The 17,421-nt window shown below is 43.7% G+C and overlaps 1 protein-coding gene and 1 long non-coding RNA gene across 8 annotated transcripts in view; one reads left to right on the top strand and one right to left on the bottom strand.

The window, feature by feature from the left end:
- The window catches only part of UBE2Q2 (ubiquitin conjugating enzyme E2 Q2), a 37,221-nt gene extending 21,394 nt beyond the window's left edge, over window positions 1–15,827 (top strand). For 2 of the 4 annotated variants that reach the window (XM_045196369.3, XM_024561618.3), the window contains exons 6-12: window positions 1,247–1,331; window positions 3,382–3,442; window positions 4,633–4,723; window positions 7,100–7,158; window positions 8,522–8,570; window positions 9,004–9,099; window positions 9,553–9,876. In XM_045196369.3, the coding sequence (XP_045052304.1) occupies window positions 1,247–1,331; window positions 3,382–3,442; window positions 4,633–4,723; window positions 7,100–7,158; window positions 8,522–8,570; window positions 9,004–9,099; window positions 9,553–9,654 (543 nt within the window). In that variant the 3' untranslated portion in view covers window positions 9,655–9,876. Of the gene's footprint in view, window positions 1–1,246; window positions 1,332–3,381; window positions 3,443–4,632; window positions 4,724–7,099; window positions 7,159–8,521; window positions 8,571–9,003; window positions 9,100–9,552; window positions 9,877–11,697; window positions 11,765–14,260 lie in introns of those variants that run through there. The other 2 variants (XM_024561620.4, XM_024561621.3) reach the window with 2 other exon arrangements.
- LOC128779364 (uncharacterized) lies at window positions 1,279–17,421 on the bottom strand. Of its 4 annotated transcripts, none has more exons than XR_008425255.2 (6): window positions 16,881–17,421; window positions 12,703–12,898; window positions 12,008–12,136; window positions 10,234–10,371; window positions 9,452–9,631; window positions 1,279–1,416 (listed from the first exon to the last, which is right to left on the bottom strand). It is a non-coding gene; the product is annotated as an uncharacterized lncRNA (long non-coding RNA). The 4 variants fall into 4 exon arrangements; XR_008425252.2 differs by lacking the exon at window positions 12,703–12,898 and adding an exon at window positions 16,156–16,294 and having other exon boundaries at window positions 16,881–17,411; XR_008425254.2 differs by lacking the exon at window positions 12,703–12,898 and adding an exon at window positions 16,156–16,290 and having other exon boundaries at window positions 16,881–17,411.

The following is a 17,421-nucleotide window of genomic DNA, read 5'->3' as shown; positions in this document are numbered from 1 at the left end:
TTTTTAAATCAAAAGGCATTCTACCTGTTTTTGTCTTGTGATAAATGGTTCCATTCATGCTCAGTTTTAGGATAAGATATTGGTGCTTTTTCATTTTAGAGACTTTCCAACACTGAAAAAGCCGAAGCCAGTCGCATGGAGGTGAACATGTTTCTCAGTTTCTTACGTTGCCAAGTAGGCCTTCAGCGTAATGTTCCTGCTCACGGCGTGACGAGCAGAGCTCTGGTGAGGGGCACTGCGCTCCCATCAGAAAGGCCAGAACCCGGAACACTGGCAGCGCCTGCTGCTCACGCAGCAGGGCCCAGGCTCCTTGGAAAACCATGTGGCAGATTCTTACAAAACTAAATATAGTCATTCCAAACGACCTAGTAGTAGTGCTCCTTTGTATCTACCTGAAAGAAGGGAAAACCTAAGTCGGCACAAAAACCTACATACAGGTGTTTATAACAGTTTTATTCATAATTCCCAAAACTTGGGAGCGCCTGAGCTACCATGTAGTAGGGGAATGGATAAATGAGCTGTGAAGACATAAAGAGACACGGAGGAACCTCATTGCTGAGGAGAGAAGCCAACGTGAAAAGGCTCCATCTGTGGGGCCCCAACTCTGCGACACTTGGCAGAGGCCAAACTATGGAGAGAGTAACACGATCAGTGGTCGCTGGGTTTTGGGGAGGGGGAAGGATGAATAGGGGGAGCACAGAGGATTTTTAGGGCAATGGAACTACTCTGTGTACTGTGATGGCAGATGCACGTCAGCAAACATTTGTTCAGACCCGTAGGATGCTCGGCACCAGAAGTGACCCTTGAGGTGAACTGGGACTGCAGGTAAAAGCTGCACGTCAGCGCAGCTCTGTCAGCTGGGAGCAATGCTGAGGAGGGAGGCTGTGGGCTGTGGGGCAGTTCTATGGGAAATCTCTATTTTCCTCTCAATTTTGCTGTGAAGCTGAAACTGCTCTAAAAAATAAATTCTTAAATTAAAAAGTGGCAGAGTTTGAAGTAGACACATGCAGAGTGCCAGGCTATTGCAGGGGTCATGGTGATAGGAAATAGTAAATGAACCAATTTTATCATCCTGTTGAAATTTCATAATCTTCGATTTAATGGAATTGACTTTTTTGACTTGTTAAAATGTTAGGTGGTGATCCATGTGAAGAGTCTCATTGTAATGTTTATTTCGGGTTCCTGCACCAGAAAGCTTGAGCCGCCAGCCTCAGCGGCCCGGTAAAGAGCGCACTCTGTGTTCCAGGGTGCCGTGTCCGGGTCTGTGCAAGCCTCCGACAGGCTCATGAAGGAGCTCAGGGACATATACCGGTCGCAGAGTTACAAAGCAGGTGAGCTCCTCTGCATCTCACCGCCTCGGTCGTCCTTGCATGCACTTCAATTTCCAGCTAGTAAGCTTCATTTCTCACGCTGAACCTGGGCGAAAGCAGAGGTGCTTAGGAACTTCAGTCTAGGGGCGGGAGACACACCTTTGATCAGTCATCAGAAGCTGTGGGGGTGAAATAGGGTGAGCCTCCAGTAGCCCCCCCACCTGCGGTCCGAAAGTATTCAATGGAAAATTCCAGAAGTAATTCGTAAGTTTTAAGTTGCACACTGATCTGAGCAGCGCGATGAAACCTTGCACCCCCACTCTGTCCAGCCCTGGACCCGAAGCATCCTTTCCTCCCATGTGTCGGTGCCACGCGTGCTTCCCGCCTCTCCTCACCTGTGGCTGTCCCGGTTGTCAGATTAGTGGACAGACAGACAGACAGACAGACAGACAGAGCATCACATGACTTTCGTTGCAGTATAGTGCTGTAATTGTTCTGTGTTATTTTCACTTCTTGTTTTTTGTTTCTGTGCCTACCTTACAAATTAAACTGTATGACAGGTACGTGGGTACACACACGTAGGGTTTGTTGCTGTCTGTGGCTCAGGCACCCACTGGGGGCTTGGAATATATGTCCCTCAGAGAAGGGGGATACTCTTCTTGCTTTTTGGATTTTTAAACATTGTTTTTATGGATACACCATGTCTTTGTCTTCTCGCTGATGGAGATTAACTCTTACGTGAAAAAGTGCAGGCCTTACTGCTTTGGAAACTAAATAAGATGAAAATATTTTGTTTGAATCAAAATCTATTGCCTAGTTGATTTTTGATTTATTATGGTTTCTTCGAACAACACAATCAGCTCTTATTGTCGAGATAGTTAATGGTACTACTACAAAAGTAGGTGTGTGTGTGTGTGTGTTTTTTCATTTTGTAGTGTGACTTAAGAGTGCTCTTTCTTACCCAGACAGGAAGACTCACATGTTATAGAATTGTACACTTTGCACCTGTATAATTTTTTTAACCGGTGTAAGCCCAATAATTTTTTTAAAAAAGAATTAAATATTGTGGAATCTCTATGATTGAAGTAAAATTGTTACAGAGATTCTAAACAGTATTAAATAAGAGAAAGAGCCAAACCTTAATTTGTTTGGAAAGGTAGCATAGCCGTATGACCCATTCAGAAATTCTCAGAGTGATTAAAGCACATCGTTAGACCTCACTTAAAAAAAAAAACAAAAAAGCAAAAAAACCCCTCTGCTTTATAAAGTAGAGGATAAGTCACACTCGTCTCTGCGTTATTAGAGGGTTTGATGTGTACTAATACTTTTCCTTATGAGAAGCCTAAAAGTTTATCTGTAAAAACCTAATAGCATACAGTTAAATATTTGAATGATGGCTTATTTTGAAAAGTGAAATAATCACTTGTCTTTATAGCATTGTTTGTAGTAGCAAAAAATATAAAATAAATAATCAGATACAGGGTGGAATTGGCTAAATTGTGGTATATCCATAAAATACATTACTATAGATTTAGTAAGAAAACTGACAATAGATTTGTATATATTCAGTTGGAAATATGCCCCAGAAAGTTGGCAAAAGATGCTAAAACTATGTATGTAGAGGGATTCCATTTTTATAGAAATGTCTACATGGGCATGGAAAAAAAGTCTTTTTTAAAATATTCAATCTTCATAATATATTTTTCCATTACAATTCAGGCCCCTTACACCCCCTCCCCCCAGCAATCACCACACTGTCATCGACAAAAAGTCTTAAGTACACATGCTTTCGCATAATTTTTTTCTTCCCCTGACAGTTAATGGTAAATAGTTTCTCCATGGATGAAGAAGCCTCTTCATTAATGGCCTAAATTACCTGTGAGGGGCATAAGATACTCAGCACCGTTCCAAAATATTTACAACACTCACAATGTAGCTTAGTTCTGTGTTGCAATAGCAATATTTTTAGGTTTGGGGGGGCGGGGGGGGGACTGTTTAGTGTATCATTTACACCAGAGCAATCCTTGTAAGATCAAAGGAAAAGCAGCTAACGCAGCCCGTGTCTTTGCAGGGATTTACTCCGTGGAACTCATAAACGACAGTTTGTACGACTGGCACGTGAAGCTGCAGAAGTAAGTGGCGCTTTTTCTGGTGAGCCTCCCTGTGTAGTGGTGGTAATGGTAGATGCTCGCAGTGGGGATTTTCCTCCTGAATTTGATAGCTTTATAGCCATAGCTGCTCCTCAGAAAGTTAGACCCTGCTTCTACATAGTGTTCGGGGTGTCGGAACGAGCTATTCTTAGGCTTCATGGTAAGTGCAGTGGAAAGGGAGGGAGGGGAGGAGGACCGGCTGTGGGATGAAGTGTGTTGTGGAGGTGGTGAGGTGGGCGGGCACTGTGACGGTGTCCCGAGGTTAGGAACCTGGGGAGACTGCCTGTGACAGGCAGCTGACATTTGCAGTGCGCACTGTGTGCAGGCTGCACACATGGGGTGGCCAAAAAGTCCGTGTGGTTTTCTCCGTAAAATAAAGGACACAGTTTTCATTTCCACCAGTAACTATTGATTTCGATGTTTTGAGTGTGCTGGCTATCTTCTGCGTGGTACAACGTTGGTTGTTGTCAAATACTGTCTCAATCTGATTGCTACCAACTGCACCTGGTCTACCCGACTGACTGTGGAGCACATCCAGGGAGAGATCTCCAGCACAGAACTTTGCAAACCACTTCTGACATGTTTGATCAGTCACAGCACCTTCTCCATATACTGCAGAAATCTTTTTTCACATTTCAGTTGCATTTTTATCTTTCTTGAAATAATAAAGCATAAATGCCGAAAATGTTAGTTATTTTTTACCATCTTCAATATTAAAATAGCTGTACAAAAATTCACCAATTTTGATAAATTTTTTTAATGCATGCTGATATTAACAAAATTGTTTCCAATGAGGTTAAACACAACTAAATACTACTGGAGCCATTTTACCAAAAAAACCCCAACTTTTTGGCCAACCCAGTATAAAAAACATTTGTTAGAGATTTCACTTTTCTGGTCTGGTCCATGGTGAATTCATCTCCCTGAACCCCTTATCTAATAATGCAGTGTTAGAGAAAGAGATTAAATTTTTTTTTGAGCCCCTGAGAAAATTCTGTACCTATGATCATTTCCTCTAGAATGACTGCTAACTTTGAATCCCCTTAGGAGAATAGGGTTAGAGTACTGTGATCTTTCTTTGAACGTTTAATCCCAAGGAGTGGGAGGCTACAGTGCTTTGTTTCCCCTGGAACAGCTTCAGACCTTGTCTAACGCTCTTTTTTAATCCCCAGGGTTGATCCCGATAGTCCTTTGCACAGTGATCTTCAGATCTTAAAAGAAAAAGAAGGCATAGAATATATTTTGCTTAACTTCTCTTTCAAGGTAAGAAAATTGTGATGGAATGCCACATGCTTCTAGTGCGAATGTGTATTTTTGTGCAGTTGCTCTGGGAAACAATGTGGTATCACTTGCTGTAGGGCCCCTACATTTGTAGGGGATTTGTTGGCTCCGAGTTCTCTAGGTGCCCGGCCTGCAGTAGGAGTGCCTGGGCCCAGCTGCCCGCAGGAGGGAGGGGAGCTGTGGTCTCCCAGAAGCCGAATAGAGCTGCGGCCACAAGATGGACAACTCAGAAACACAGTGCTGAACAACAGAAGCACATTTTGTGTGATTTCATGTACATGGAGCTCAAAAATAGGTCAAACTAAATTATCTTGTTTAGGGCGTGCATTCTCAGTGGACACATTATCACCCCCTGGGATGGGGTCGACATCGGTCCTTCGGGTGAAATAATCACAGATACTGCAATGGGGGGTTTAAATCTTTTTTTTTTTTTTTTTTTTTTAAACCTAGGAACTGTTTCTGAGGAGTTGTGTTTGAAGTATATGAAGCTGCTTTGTGACCTGGTGTTTTAGATCGAGAGGAAGAACATAGGCAGCGATGCCCCCCAGCTGACCTGAGCCATCGGAAACATGCTTTCTAGTTTCCTCTCTGTCAGGGTTGAATTTTCACAGTTTGTAGGTTCCGCGGAATCTTACCTCACAATGGTCAGAAGGAGGGAGTGAGAATAAGTTGCTGGAATTATGCTGCTGCTGCTCTCAGTTGAAACTGTTGTGTTCCTTGGGAATAACAACTGGGTGAAAGAAATGCTCCTGAGCTAGCTCCCCTCCCTCCAGTCGGTTCTTTAAGAGGCATTAGCTGTTTCCTTATCCCCTTTTATTTGAACATAGAAATTGAAGGTAATTTTTCTTAGACTCTTGAACACTCCTTTCTTAGAGGTGATGTGCCGTCTGCCTGCCCCACGGCTGTCAGCAGGCGAGGGGAGACTGACCTCTGACCCTCAGCCTCCTCAGCTCTCACCTATGCTTCCGTTCATTACAAGAAAAGGCTCTTGTTCTTCTGTTTCCAGGACTTAAGACTCGTGTTTGGTAGCCTGGGAATTAGCTGCGGTTTTTTTGTCCCTCAGCTTCTCTTCCTATGTTTTTATCAAGTCTGGTGATCTGTGTCATTTGATTGGAGCACTCAGTCTGTTTGCGGTGAATGTTTTGATACGTGTGTTGAAAGCCAGCATCTCATAGATGTGTTCTGTGTCCTTTTTGCTCCCTGCTCTTTTTCTCACTCTCTTGGATATTTTTATTACTCCAGTTTCCCAGCTCTGTTAGTGTGGCACTCACACAGTCTTCTCTACATATGAGAGGCCTTTTCAGTTCGTTCCTCTTTGTCTTGTTTTCTGTCTTTTTTTAATCTCTCTGGGCTTTATTCTGGATGTTTTTTGCCCTATTTTTCAGTATACTGAATTTCTCTCTCACTAAGTCTCCACTCTGCTTAAACTCATTCATTGTTAATTTTAGTTATTGTATTTTTAAGTTTCAGAATTTCTGTATAGTTTTATTTCTCTGCCAGGATTTTCCGTCCCTTTTTTGCTTGCACATATTCAGCATTAGTTATTTCAAAATCTATGTCTGATAACTGTATTGTGCTGACCCTTTGTGCTTTCGAGTCTGTCTGTTTCTTGCTCTCACTGTGTGTAGCGGTGAGCATTACGTACGAAAGACTCGCGAGCTGAGTTGAGGCCTCGGACGACACTCTGCTCCAGCGAGCATGCAGATCTGCCCTGTCAGGGGCTTGGGCACCAGCATCCCAGGGTTGCTGAGGCGGTCAGGGGTTGAGATGATGTAAAGCGGGGCCTCACTCCCAGTCCGCCAGGGGCCCAGCCAGCATGTGAGGGCCAGGTGAGGCCTGTCCTCCATGGGCCCTGACCTCCAAGTTTTACCTGCCTCCCCAGTGAATTCCTGAGTGCCATTCAGCTTGTCAGCCTCTTTTCTTCCCCTTATGTAATGGAAAAAAACCCAAGGGGTAAAAAAGGGTCCCAGTGTCTGGAGTTCCTTTTTCTTCTGGATCTTAGCTCTGCAGTGATTGACACTTTGTCCACCTTTTCTAGTTCCCAGCGGGAGGATTGGTGCAACATACCTAGTCGCTGTTACTGGACTGTTCCTCCATTTGCTTGTGTTGGCAGGGGGGACACTGCGTGTGCATTTCGTGGATTTACTAAAACACCACTCTGTTTGCGCATGATCCTAACTTCATTTGTATTTGCTTCTGTTTTTATGCCATTTTACTTTTGGTACTGTTTTTACTTTTATGACCTTCACGCATCATCAGACAATAAATGTACATGTTCTTAGTAGACTAAAATCTTCTAAATAACATAGTATTGAGGATGATCTTAAAATTAATTAAACTTGCTCATTTGCTTTTCAGGATAACTTTCCGTTTGACCCTCCATTTGTTCGAGTGGTGTTGCCCGTTCTCTCCGGAGGGTGAGTAGCTGTGCCTTTGCCATGACAGCATCCCCGGGTCTTCGGAGGCTAGTTTCGTGCCAGGGGGCCTGGGGCGCTTGGCTTTCCCCGGGCATTTCTGAGCGACTGGCTCTCGGGCGAAGCTGATGTTGCTAATCTGGGACCACAGCTTTGGAACCAGTGGGATAAACCATTATGTTGTTTCTAGGTACAGTTTTTAGTGGTGCCTGTGTGTATGTATTTCACCATTAGAAACCAAATGTATGTAAAATATAAATTGTAGTTGACTCTTTAGAGACAGTTAGGACTGGAGGAGAGTGACTCCCACATGCCTGTGTCCCTAGGAGAAATCACAGGCCACCTCCTGGACCTGCGGAGCTGTCCAGCGACTGTCTTCCAAAGGCGGTGGCAGCGGTGTGGTAGAATCAGATGGTGGCTGTGCATTTGCATGGAATGTTGGGCGAGACCAGACTTCGTACGAGGCTGGTTGTGAAGGGCTCTGTGGACCCTCACAGTAGGAGCGACTGAACTGCTTTGGGAGTTCTGGGCTGCTCAGCTGACCAGTTCCACTTTGGGAGATAATCCATTTATGATTAAAGTCCAAAAATATTCACTCTTTCCTTTGATCACCTCTATGGTTGATACGGTTTCACTGAGATTAAAAAATGAGTGTGGCGCCCTGGCCGGCAGCCTCGTCGGTGGGAGCATCGTCCCCGTCCGCCAGGCTCCAGGGCTGGTCCCCCGCCTCACGCAGCGTCCAGCCAGTGAGTGCGTCAGTGCATGGGACACCCACCTGGTGTGTCCTCCTCTCTAAAATTGATGAATAAAAAAATTTAAAAAAACAAAAATGGGGGAGGGAGCTGGAGGTGGAAGGAGGGTATAAGGAGGATAAATGGTAATGGAAAAAATACAATAAAAATAAACTATTAAAAAATAAGGGTAGCTACAAATGATTAAGGCAAGGATTTGGAAAACTTGTGTAAATTCAGGATAAATGTATAGAATACTTTTATTAGTCATTTTGAAATCTGATACAAACTTGGCCAGCATAGACTTTTCACATTTTTGTTGTGAGAAATGAGAAGACTATTAAGAATTTGTGTTATTGAGCAGTTTACCATCTGGCTGTGGACTCAGACACACAGAGGCAGGAACGCAGCTGTCCCTCAGGCGTGACGGGGGATGGTTCTGGGACGCCCGAGGACCCTGAACTGCGGGGCGCCCAGGTTCCTCACATAGACCTGCCGCCCTGACAGCGGCTTCTGTTTGTCTGTTGTCTCCTGACCTTCCCCTGTGTGCATATTTTCTTACTAATGGTGCTGCAAACATTTAGAAGGAATACCGAAACCTAGAGAACTCTGTGTGATTCCTGTTTTCTTTTAAGGTACGTGTTGGGTGGCGGTGCGTTATGTATGGAACTTCTCACAAAACAGGTGAGTCTCTTCATATGGTTCCCAGCCTGCACGGTGTTTTGTTTGTATAAAGTAGATTCTGAGAGGAAGGGTTCTGTTGCAATAGCACCTACTTTAAAAATTTTTAAAGTTTTCTTTTAATAGCAGCCACTTTTACTAATGAAAAAGCTATGTCAGGTAGAGCAATAAAATGACATTGTACTTGCTTTTCTTATCCCTAGGATAGGAAGTAAGTAATATTTAAGGTTATAGTTTGTTCATGTTTGCATTTAGAACATAGGCTTTTTTTTGACTGAGATTTTGGAAATCGTTCAACTTTTCTTTTATTTCTTGACTACAAACATCTTCATATTCCTTTGCTGCTGTTGAGTTGTTACATGCCACTTGGTGAAGCACTCCTAAGTGGGGGACAGGGATGCTGCCGTGTGGTAGAGAAGGCTTTGTCTTCCTGCAGGGCTGGAGCAGTGCCTACTCCATAGAATCGGTCATCATGCAGATCAACGCCACTCTAGTCAAAGGCAAGGCCAGAGTGCAGTTTGGAGCAAATAAGGTACTTTTATTAAGAATGTCACGTCGTCTGTAAGATATATTTCCTGTTATCTTATGAGGCTTTTTCCTGTTCTCTTTGTTATGTTTACTATAGATAAATATATGTAATTTTAATTGTTATGGGTATAGATATACTAATAAGTAAGACACTGTATGCACTTTGAATTTTCCCCCAATTGAGATCGTGTTAAAATAATTAATTCCCAGTGAACATGTATGTGCTACGCTGTCATCTAAACTTTTTACTTGTATTAACTCTTTCAGTCCTCTTAATAACCCAAAAGTAGGTGTCCTCTTACTGTCCTCACTGTGTAGGTGAGGACATGGAAGCCCACAGGGGTCAGGTAACTCACCTCCGGTGACAGGTGGCAGAGCGAGGCCAGGAGCTGACGGCCAGACCGTAGTGTCTGCTTTTGGGCACTGAGCCCTGCCCCTCACGTGCTGTCTGTTCCAGGAGCGTCTTTCCGTCTCGTCTGCAAATGCACGAGCCGGCCGAGGATGGGCTCTGAAGTCAGTATGTTTCGGAAGAATGTCTGTGGGATGGAAATCATTCTGAGCGAACATTAAAAAAAAATTGGCTGTTTCTAAAGTTCTGTGTGAATATTTTGTTACATGCCAATCCAAATAATGATAAATCTCAATACGCATATAACCATATTGCATGTCAAATCACGAGTCCACTAGACTCTCAGCTCACAGAGGAAGCAAAAAATTAAAGTCTGTTTTTAAAAATAATTTATTTTGGATAAAATAATAAAATAACTGATTTTTACTTTTAGCTCTTTCAACGGCCCTTTCTTTACACTGGAGCAAAATACCATTTTGTATAAAATCTGTTACTTATTGAACACGAGTGAATTATGATGGCTTAACTGCTTTTAGCTCACTGCACAGCTTCTAACATAGAAAACACAAAAATCTTAAGTCATCTGTAAGTTGACTGTCTAGAAATACTGTGGATATTTTGGTGTGCTTCTAGTCTTTAACATTGTCTTCCTGGCATTTATTTATAAATAACACTTGATGTTAAATTTAATCATGCTTTTAAAAAATTTCACAGTATTGTTTTCCTGAAAGAGAAAATAGAAAGGGTTTAGAACAGTGATCATTTTGAGTGATTGAGAAAACATTTTACCAATAACTTGCTGTGTAAACTGAGCTCTCTGGGCTTTTGTATTTTGATCTGAAATACAGCTGGTCTGGATACGTTAATTCTCTTCCAGTTTATAATTCCGTGTCGATACTCTGCCTTTGCTCAGTGCCGTAAGTCCTCCTGGAATCAATTAATGCCAAATAATTGCTTTAACCTTTTACATTTCCATGATTTGTAGTTTTCTTAGCAAATAAATATAACCATTTTGCATAGAATGCTATCAAGCAGCTAAAAACTGTTTGCATATTAAAGTATGTCTTAGCAGGTAAATTTTTTTGAATGAATTGTTTTGATGAAGCTTTACTCTTTCATTATTTTATTAAGAAACATTAATCAGTTACGAATATGGACACTTTGCTTGATGTGAGTTTCATCTCCAAGGATTCTAAAGTCATCAGGGAATAGTCTGAGTGCTAACTTTTAAAATACTCTCAAAATGTAAGGTGCTAAATGGTGTTTAGAAATATGCTAGCATTTGTGTGTGAGAGAGAGAGAAAGAGGGACCAGGCCACAGGCTTGTTCAGACGTGCTTTTGTAAGTCAGGGCATCTCTGGAAGGGCGCTCGACAAAGTGCTAAGATCTCATGTTTCTGACAGAGGGCGTGTTGAAATATTGGGGGGCAAAGTGGGCTAGAGATGGGAGGCTTTATTTACTATAAATCGCTTGTGCTCTTTGAATTTCTTCTTGCCATGTTACTATTACTTCAAAAATATTTAAAATATTTTTAAAACTACTATTCTCTATTGGCTGAAAGTGAATGAAAGACTTTGTCTCCCAAAAATATTACTAAAATTATATAAATATACTTAAGTACTGGAAAACAGAAAAAGCTGCCCATCAGCACCCCTGAAATTTGGAGACAGCACCCGGCTGTTGGAGCTCAGGCTCTGCAGCTCTTCGCAGGCAGGCTCCCTGCGGTCTGGGCGTTGGCTCCCCGGCTCAGCCCGCAGGAGCCGAGGGTGTGCCACGGGCAGGACAGAGCTAGCCAGGTTGGTTTTCTGTTCGGTCAACACGGAATTCAGCCTGTAAAAAAGCTGAATGTTTTCTGGTCTTAAGGTAATATTTTATCGGGCGTGTTTTTTTGAATACACGTTAGAAGAAAGAGTTTGAGTCCCACTTAGGTCCCGGCAGCATCCTGTAACTCGCTTCATCCACGTGGAGAGACCCTGGAAGGACAGGGGCCTGCGCTGTGCGGCGGGGCAGGGCTTGCAAAGACGAGCTGAGAAGCTGTGGATTTTTGCTGGAGTGCAGTGCGGGTTTTGTTCTGCTTTTAAAATGGTAGAGCATAATGCCAATGAGAAATGAGGGTATTCAGTGAAAAATCTTTTTGAAATGGAATAAAATTCTTTCCTGTGTTCTTTTAAACACAGTGGTAACACATCCATAAATTATTTTTCATGATTTTCATCTAAGAGTTTTGATTTAAAATGTGTAATTCTCTTTCAGAATCAGTATAATCTAGCAAGAGCCCAACAATCTTATAATTCCATTGTACAGATACACGAGAAAAATGGTATGTTTAATTCAATACATATTTATTGCCATTTATGAAGTTTTACTGTTGATATTTATCCTGTTTTATTTTTGTTTTTGCTTTAATTTCTTATACAGTACAGTTACCACAGTGAAAAAATTTAGCTTGAGGATACACACACTGTGCTTCATTCAAAGTCTTGGTGTCCTAAATACTTGGCCTGAGACCCCTGAGTGAGAATCAAGATTTTTGAGTAGATTGGCAAAAGCATTGCTTACCAACCTGAAATGTGTGGTGTTAGTACAGGGAGGGACTGAGAAGTCAGCTTGTGGAGGTAGCTCTGCGAGGGGGGCTCTTGTTCCCGCAGAGTGCGCGCAGTCCTGGGTCCTGAGCCCGCTGATTCTGAAGCACCTTCAGACAATACACAATGGAAAGGTTTTTGACAGTTGTACACATTTGCCTATTTAAGTAAAGTTCTGATTTCTGTGTCCACTTAGGAGTATGTGACTTGCATATATTTTTTAAAAATGCTAAAATATCTTTCATAAACTTTACTGGCCTTCCCCACATTTTGCTTGTATTCTCAGTGCACGCTTCGAGTTTTTGTCTCTAACAGCGACGTAATAAAAGTCGACTTGGAATCAGAAGACCTATTTTCAGTGCCATTTGTGTCACTCACTAGCTCTGTGGCCCTGAACAAGTCCTGTCACCTGTCCGCCTCAGGTTCCTCCTCTTTCAGATGGGCGTGAGGTCTGATGGCCAAACTTATGGGGGGAGAAAAGCACAGACAGCACGTCGCAGGGACGATACTGACTGCAATCGTGCTGGTGACAGTGAGGCTTCTTGGGTGCGGAGTAAACTAATTAATGGGAAAACAAAGAAGTTTTCTTTAAGGGAGTATTTACAGTACTGTAACTATTCTTCACTCTGCCAGAAATGTGGTAGCTTATGACCTAAGAGTAGTGCTTTGTGCTCACTTGTGTTTTCATGGCAAAGGAAAACTTGCAGCTTTTCCAGTGACCGCTCACTTCTGAAGGAACCGCACAGGCGGCGCTCGGGCGCTTGGGCGCTCGGGATCTAGTTCCCGACCTCCGCACACCTCTAGCGGGACTCTTTCTGCTGTGAAGCACGGCACGCTGAGATACACCTGCATTCCAAACAGTGTTCAGGTTTCTGAAGAGGGAAATGAGCAAACCTGAGGGCAAGACTGGATTTTCATAACCTTCTCCAGCCCCTAACTCAGTAGAGGCAGAAATGCCTGCGAGCTGCTGCACAGCCACGTGGACGCACCGCAGACCATGATGCGCGTGCACTGTTGTGGGGCAGCGTCGTGCCAGACAGACCTTAGTCTCGTTTGCCCAGAGCTTAGATTACGGTTGAGTCTGGAAACAAGCATATTTTTTTCTTTTTTAAAAAATTAAAAAAAATTATTTTTAGAAAAGGGGAAAGGAGGGAGAAACAGAGGATAGAGAAACACTAATGTGTGAGAGATATATCAATCAGTTGCCTCTCAAGCGCCCCCAACTGGGGACTTGACCTGAAACCCAGACATGTGCCCTGGTGGGGAATTGAACTGGCGACCCTTCGGTTAACAGGCAGGCACTCAATCCACTGAGCCACACCAGCAAGGGCAGAATCTTATTTTTTAAAATTGATTGATTTCCAAAGTGACCACGTGTAGTAAGCATTCAGAAATGGTTACAGACCGTGCTGTATTTGGGAAAGTGTGGGTGGGTGTAGGTCAGCTATGTGAAAGACTCAATTAGGGGTGGACTCCAGTTTGGCCTCCGCTGTTAATGGGTCTTGGGCACAGTCACCGGTACACCTGCTGAGGTGGCCTCCTCACTGGCGAGGTGACAGTGTGGCCCTGATGGCAGTCCGAGTTCCTCTCCTGAAACGCAGGGATTTTGTTTGGGCGCAGGTTGTTTTCACTGAGGTTTTCTTCTAAATTCAGAATCTACGTGGAATACAAACCCCAGCTTGTAGTCGAATATTCCACACTCATCTTCAGCTAGAGATGCGTTTAATATGGAGATCTTGTGAGGAAAACTCAAGTACAGTTTATTCATAGATAATAACTTTAGGCAGTCTCCCACTTACAATTTTTAGATTTAGGATTTTTCGACTTTATGATGCTGTGGAAAAGTGATACACATTTATAGAATCTCTATTTCGGATATGAATTCTTATCTTTCCTGGGCGAGCGGTATGTAGTGTGAAGCTCCCTCGCGATGCTGCAGCTGCCGCCCAGGCAGGTGTCAGGGGAGGCACCCCAGCGCCCCATGGAGCCTTCACTGCCTGAGATACTTCCGCCCCCTGTAGGCTGGTGCGCGCGTGACCCCACCTTCAGTCCAGAGCGCCTGTATAGTAAACGCATCAAATGCTGTGTTACCAACACCAGTGTGAGTTTAATTTTTACAGTAGGTTTAAACATGAAAATTATGAGTAGGTAAAGTAGCTAACCTTAATAAAATGCCATGATTCCTAGTCAGTTTAAGAATTAAGTATTTTAATTTCTTTTCCATTCTATTTCAGGCTGGTACACCCCCCCGAAGGAAGATGGCTAAGTGTGGTGACTGTCGTGTGTTTGGACCAATGTTGCTTTAAAGAAAATCTTTCCAACGAGCAGACAAGCTTTGGGTGCCCCTGTAACAGCCATACTGAAGACGTTAGCTCATAGATATTTTAGTGGATAATCTGTCAACTGACATCCCATATAAGTTACAGCCTTCTCGTTGTGCTCATTTTATTCTCTTGGACCGAGCACTGGGGCTTCACTGTATTTTTCCTGATAAACACATGCACTGGCTACTCCTCCTCATCTCTTTCTTAAACAGTGAATCTGTGAAGCAGGCAAGCCAGCATCAGGTGACTGAAGCTGTGACTCTAGGGCAACTTTCCATAATGAGCGTGCGTGTTACTAGGACTTGCAGTGTGTTGTTCCATTCAGAGCCAATAAAGGTCTATTTGCTGTTTAACATTGGTTTAGAAAATTTAAGGTCTTCTACATCACAGTAGCCTTTTCAGATTACAACCATTTTATGACATTGCCAAAATAATGATAGGAAACCTACTCAATAAATTATTAAACGTTTTTATGGCCACGTGAAGATATGAGCTGTTTCCCGAGGATACAGGAAGTTGCGTTGTACTTCTCAGGCAAAGTGAAGCAGGGCTGGGCCAAGCGAGCCAGGAAGGCCTGCAGCAGCGATTTCCACTGGGGCATCGCTGTCTTGTGGGCTGAGTCTGTTTATTGGTTCAATACGTCTTCTGAGGATCTGCAGTATAGATCTTGAAGTTATTTAAAATACTAAGTCATTTTACATTTCCATTTTATTAACGGGATGTTGCAATCATTTATAAACTAATAAACTGATAAAGTGGTTGGCACACAGACTTCTTGAACAGCTGCACACTTAAGTACAAAAAGACACCTAATTTGGAGACTCTTAAAATTTTTGCTATAGTCATAACAATGGCTTTTACTTAAAGACTAATAGGAACTCTACACATGTTAATTCTTTTTATAAAACCTGACTCAAATCAGGATACCCTGCATTTTATTGCCTTACCTGAATCAGTCCTGTTCGATTGGTAATAGATTTTTTATATACCCACATTTGATTTAAAAGTAACTTCCAGTTATTAAGCACTTTTAAAATGAAATCTAGAAGCACATTTTTCTGCACAAACTACAAAGTTGAAACGTGTTTCTTACACATTTGCTTTGAGATGCAGTTTTTAACTTTGTAAACCACATTGGAGAGACTCGGCACTTCTGCAGTACCGCGTGGTTGAGAAGACAGCAGAAAGAGAGTTCCTGGCATTCTTGTTCATGTGGTTACAGTTCTGATTGACAGTTGCTCAGACAAGTGACAAGGCAGGATTCTTTAAAGCATTGCAGTTCCTTAAACGTAAGGCTAAATCTTGAATACATTATGGAATTCTTTAATATCCTGATGGCTAGCAGATTGACAGCTGCACATTTGGCATGCGTTGGTTTTTTTGGAGTTTATTTTTCATTGCAGATTTATTTGGCAATGTACAGCAAATTTTGTAAACTTGCATCAAGTTTATGAATAAAGAATCATTTAAAAAATAACTCTGTCATTTTCCCCTCATGAGAGATACTCTTAGCTTCAGGTGTCTGTAGTTTCTATTGAGTTTCTAGAATAGGATTCCGTATGGCGCTCTGGGGTGAGGAGAGACTGGAGAGGAAGGGAGCAGGTTGATTCAATGAGAGAAAGCTAGAGCCCTAGAAATGCTGTGTGCAGACGTTGCAGACTCGGGTCTTCCTCAGCTGTTTCCTTCTCCCACACTCATTCTTTAATAGAAATTCTTCATGGCTGTCTCTAGGTCCCCCAGTTGCAATGAGGGCTGCTCCCTCTTTAGTGTACCCATAGCCTCCTTACACACAGTTGTCAACTTACCTCACAAGAAGTCCAGAGGTAGGAAAGCTCCAGGCACTGCATCTCTGAGATTTTCCTGTGTTGGTTTCATTCTTGGATTGAAAGTTACGTCTGGACGTGCAGTCATGCTACTTCATCCAAAGGTACATAATGGTCCTGCCTTCCAGGGTCTCCGTGTGAAATCTTTAGAAGCCCCTGATTTGCCCTCCCCTCCCATGCATGCTGCCCCTCACTTTTCCTTGCTTGGCACTGGGGCCACCCCTAAACTAATGTCTGGTGAAAAGCAGGAAACCGTCATGATTATTTGGGACCAGTGGCTCTCAACATGTGATTTGGGGAACCCTGGGGACCCTGTGAGAGGCCCTTTTAGGAGATCCTGAAGGTCAAAATTCTTTGCCTGCTACTAAAACATTATTTGCCACTTTCAGTCTCATTCTCTCTGGAGCGTACAGTGGAGTTGTCCAGAGGCCCCATGAAGTGATACTGCCACAGACTACTCGGAAGCCGATCAGCTGCCTTCTATTAAGCCAGAAATTAGAGGTTTGCAAAATGTAAACATGGCACTATTCACTATTGGGGGGAGGATTATTTTTTCGTGAAAAATGTTATCAATGTGCAATGGATTTATTACCTTAATATTAAAATCTTTTAATATGGAACATATGAACAGACATAACCCACATAAACAAGGTCTTTGGGGTGGTCAATATTTAAGGAGTTCTGAGGCCAGAATGTTTGAGACTCACTCGTGTAGACCAATTACTGGGGATGGAGCCAGGGCTTCGCCGGCAGCGGAGCGGCCGCGGTGGAGGTGGGGCCAGGCGCGTCTGCTGTGCTCGTTTTCCCCGCATCCGTGGTTTCCAGCCTGAGCTTGCATCGAACTGGGGTCGGGGCGGAGTGGAAGCTCGGCCCGCGGGGTGCCCCACTGTGGTTCCGCAGTCCTGGGGTCGGGGAGAGCGCGGGGTGCGCAGGGGCTGCGCGGGGACTGCGTGCGGTGGGTCGCCCAGCCGGGCCACGCGCAGACGGGTGCGCGCCGATACCGCCCGTTGGATCGCTGGGCTCGCAGTACCAACAGGCGTGGAAGGGCAGGTAGTCTCTGCCCTCAGGGACTCGTGCGTTAGAGAAGGAAAGAGGCGGCGGCTGCGCTAGCGGCGCCGGGCACCGCGCGGGAGGTTCCGCGGTGACTACGGGACTGGCAGCGGACCTGACAGTTTCCGGGAGGGCTACGTCCCAATGGACCCACGCCGGAAGCCTGCTGCCAGGAGTCCCAGGCCCCGCCCCCAGCCG

This window comes from Desmodus rotundus, chromosome 10 (genome assembly GCF_022682495.2).
Source record: "Desmodus rotundus isolate HL8 chromosome 10, HLdesRot8A.1, whole genome shotgun sequence".
NCBI classification, from domain to species: Eukaryota; Metazoa; Chordata; class Mammalia; order Chiroptera; family Phyllostomidae; genus Desmodus; species Desmodus rotundus.
The sequence above is the reverse complement of the archived record's forward strand: the minus strand, read 5'-3'. Positions and strand labels throughout refer to the sequence as shown.